The 4,174-nt window shown below is 31.7% G+C and overlaps 2 protein-coding genes across 2 annotated transcripts; one reads left to right on the plus strand and one right to left on the minus strand.

Annotated features, from left to right (window-relative positions):
- Positions 1-1,305: 1,305 nt before the first annotated feature.
- Positions 1,306-2,244, minus strand: LOC114331669 (cell division cycle protein 123 homolog). The gene has a single exon (XM_028281289.2). It carries the CDS (start codon positions 2,179-2,181, stop codon positions 1,366-1,368), a length of 816 nt encoding a protein of 271 aa, XP_028137090.1. The 5' UTR covers positions 2,182-2,244; the 3' UTR covers positions 1,306-1,365.
- Positions 2,245-2,249: 5 nt separating this feature from the next.
- On the plus strand, positions 2,250-3,467 carry LOC114331668 (tRNA (adenine(58)-N(1))-methyltransferase catalytic subunit TRMT61A). The gene is made up of 2 exons (XM_028281288.2): positions 2,250-3,062; positions 3,146-3,467. Exons 1-2 carry the CDS (start codon positions 2,355-2,357, stop codon positions 3,416-3,418), a joined length of 981 nt encoding a protein of 326 aa, XP_028137089.1. The 5' UTR covers positions 2,250-2,354; the 3' UTR covers positions 3,419-3,467.
- The last annotated feature ends 707 nt before the right edge of the window (positions 3,468-4,174 follow it).

Here is a 4,174-nt window from a genome sequence, read left to right on the forward strand (position 1 = left end):
TCGACACATAAGGTCAAGTTGTCATTTGTCTCAGTAACAGTGAGACAATATAATATTTATATGAAAGAAAACAAAAAAAATTGAAAAAATAAAAAAGTTGCAAAATATTTACTTATTTATATATATAAAAAAACAAATAAAAAAACAAATTTAAGTTACAAAGTACTTATTTATTAAAAAAATAGTGATCCGAATTACTTTAAATTTATTAAATTGAAATTTATCCCGAATGAGAAAAATGAATTTTGCCGTTTAGTATGGCCATAACAAACTAGCCTTGGCAATATTATCATGTCTTTTACTAAAAATTTTAGAAAAAATAATACAAAATGTAATTTTTTATAACATCTGGGCAACATTTAGACATGTCTCAATGTACCCCGTCTCGCTGTTACCCATTTGCCATATAATTTAAAAAATATTATTTTTATTATTATAAAACTTACATTGTATTACTAAACTATGGCATCATGTTTACTAATCTACACACAATGTCATATTAGTAATACTAGAAAAATCCTAATAATTAAAATGCTTTTATAAAAAATTCTCAAAGCACCTGTATTATTTTACTTACTGCCCGCCAAACACACTCATCATGATAAATGCTAAACTGAAACTGCACGGCCCCGAACATATTAGAAATAAGTAACCTTGAATACAGCAAGCACGCACAAGTAATGATATCTACACATGACAAAAACGCGAAAAAAAGGGAAAATATTTCAAGTGTCTCACTGTTACCCAGATTTCCCTACTGTTTTAATATGTTATAAATATTTTCTAGGCGAATTACTGAAGGTCCTACTCGTCTTGTGCCAAAAAATTTTTGTGCTCTAGAAAAATATGTCATTTTCTCACTTGTTGTACTATTACTCATTGCATTTTTAAAATCTTGAAGGAATTTGTCGGGTATTTCTTCCAGTTTCCTCACAAACATTTTCTTCTTCAGAGTCTTGAATTTCTTCATTTTGAATTTTCGTGAAGAGTTGTTCAGGTAGCTCTAGTATATTGTTTTTATAGTTACATCTTTAAGCTAAGTAATAGATTATTTTGAACAAGAACGAAATAATGGGTGACCCCTATTACCCTTAGATGTAGGTTAAAGAATTTAGAATTCTGTATATAATTTTGTATTACAATGTTTTTTTTTTATGTATTTTACCATGTTACTGCAGCCCTAAAATTAATTATACTACTGTTGCACAAAAGGAAGCATCTTATAGGTTGTTCATGGCAAAATGAAGCCAAAAGAAGTGTCAGAACTACAAAGACAAATGGTAACGCAGATAATAAACCGCAGAATATATTATGGTAATTTAATAAGTAAGTATGGTACACAAAATGGAATACAAAATTGTAATATTAATTACATCTAGCAAATGTTTTTAAGGCATCGGCTTTAGTCATAATCCCAATATCAGTTTCCAAGTACCTGAACACTGGTGCAATATCTTCTGGAGCTTCTTGACTTAAAAGAGGTTGGATCTCTTTCCAACTAAATGCATGTAAGTTCGTTTTGGAGTTTAAAGGTTCTAAGTCTAGCAAGTACGGTTTTTCTGGGTACTGAAAAACAATATCAAAAATATAATTTTTCCTCGGAAATTTAAGCTTGACATTTTCATTGTAAAACTGTGTTAGTTCTTCAATAATCTGCGGCCCTTCTTCCTTGAAATGCGCATAAAAAGTTGGCCAGTCTCGTGGGGTGATTCCTCGTAGAATGTTATTAATGACAATGCATCTGAATTCAGCTGCTGGATGGATGCTTATCCATTTGCGTAAAGCTATACAGAATGGAATGTTTTTGGCGACAGAAAAATCTTCCTGAATTTTGCTTGAACTCATAAAATAAGTTATTACATCATCCAGATTTACTACTTTTAAAGCATTACCAAAACTAAACACTCTAGCGTCGACTGGTGCATGCCAGTTATTTCTAACAAAGGCGTTATTTTCAAGCGTGTTTATTGCATTTTTAAAATCTTGAATAAATTTTTCAGGTAGTTCTTCCTCTCTTTGGTCACAAACGTTTTCTTCTTCAGAGTCTTGAATTTCTTCATTTTGAATTTTCTTCAAGAGTTGCTCAGGTAGCTCTAGTATAATTGTTTTTATAGTTACATCTTTAAGCTTGTCGTACCAATTTTGAATTGAAAAATCACGCAAATCTTGGATTTCTAACATTTGAATATTTCCCAAAAAATGTTTTTTCAGGTTAATTCTTCTTCTTTTTTAGTAAATTTGTTTACTCCTTGTCAGTGTCAATTGTCAGTGTAGGTTAGAATTTAGAAACATGTTAAGAAACTTTATTTAAAAAAGTAAACACATGTCTAAAAATATAATCAAATAATTTGAATATGAGTTTTAACGGGTATCAAAATATAATCAAAGAGGGTGATACAGTTATATTGTATCTCACAATAAGCCAGGTATATCCAATAAAAGCGCAATCTAAGACTATAAACAAGAAAGGTGTAGAAGTAGAAAATGTGTTCCAAACCTCTTATGGGGCCCTAAAATGTGCAGATCTCATCGGTAAAAATTACGGAACTAAAATATCCCTTAGTAAAGGTTGGGGATATGCTCTGCAACCTACTCCTGAACTATGGACAATAACTTTACCACACAGGACACAAATTATTTATACACCCGACATAAGTATGATTATTTTACAATTAGAGCTATCCCCCGGTAGTGTAGTTATTGAGAGCGGTACAGGAAGTGGATCCCTTTCGCATGCTTTGATAAGGGCAGTGAAACCTCATGGACATCTATACACTTTCGATTTTCATGAAGATAGAGCGAAAACAGCCTCAGACGAATTTTCAGAGCATGGGTTTTCGGAGTATGTTACAGTTAAACATCGAGACGTTTGTGAAAATGGTTTTGGGGAAGATTTGGATGGTAAAGCTGATGCCGTGTTTTTAGATTTACCTCATCCGTGGTTTGCCATAACACATGCACTTAAAAGTATCAAAATGACTGGAGGAAGAATTTGCTCTTTCTCACCATGTATAGAGCAAGTTCAAAAGAGCTGTCTTATATTATTGAAGCTAGGCTTTCAAGTAAGTATTTGCTCCTATTCTTTTTTAATTGCTCATAATTCTTTTATTTTAACTTATGTGGATTATATAGTATTAATTTTCAGGAAATTCAAACTATGGAAGTGCTACAAACACAGTTGTCTGTACAACAAAGAACTATTCCAATAGTTAGTTTGGATTTTTTGAAAACTGAAGGGGATGAAAATGAACGGGAGAAAAAGCAGAAGGAATATTCAAAAACTGTAGTATCTGTACCTCCTGCAACGCTTCCTGGCCATACAGGATACCTTACGTTTGCCACACTGCCTGCAGTTTGGGCTAGGGGTTTACAAGTGAGCTTGAATGAGGATGATATACTACAAGAAGACTGTGATTAATTGACAATATTTTACTAGATTTTAAATAAAATCTACACTACATATACAATAGTTTTTATTATATCAACATTAAAAATCTATGTGATATAGGAACTACAAAATCAGTTTTGCATCTAGTAGGCCCACTGTTACTAACCTTTTGATATTCCAGAATAATATTAATTCCATAGAAGATGGTAGTCAAATAGTAAATTTAAAAAAAATACAATTAACATGTTAAAGGTTTAAAACAAAATAAAACATTTATAAGCTAAAAATTACAAGACAATTATACATGAAAGTACACAGACATAATATAAATAATAAACATAAAAAGTAGGTACCTACATCTAATAATAACCGTCGTCAAGTGATATTTGACAATACGGCCTTGAATCTGTTTAAGCTGTAGGAAAAGTCGAGTTCCTGAAATTGATCTGCAATTCTTTGGCTTCGCGATAAGAACGAATAATGAGCATAATTTGTTCTATGCACTGGTACAGAAAATGAAAAAAATTGTCTTGTCTGGCGGTTGGGAACTGCGAAATTAATTTTGGCTAACATATCTGGGCAGTCAATTTGTGAGTTAACCAGCTTAAATAATAGAATTAAGTCGTGATGTAATCAACGGCTTTTTAATGTAGTAATATTTAGCATCTGTAAAATATCGTCATAATGCATATACTGGCCCAGTTTAAACGCAACATGTCTAAGGAATTTATGTTGCACATTCTCAATTTTATCACTATACAACTGATAATAGGGAGACCACACCGA

The sequence above is a fragment of the Diabrotica virgifera genome, chromosome 2, assembly GCF_917563875.1.
Source record: "Diabrotica virgifera virgifera chromosome 2, PGI_DIABVI_V3a".
Classification (NCBI taxonomy): Eukaryota; Metazoa; Arthropoda; class Insecta; order Coleoptera; family Chrysomelidae; genus Diabrotica; species Diabrotica virgifera.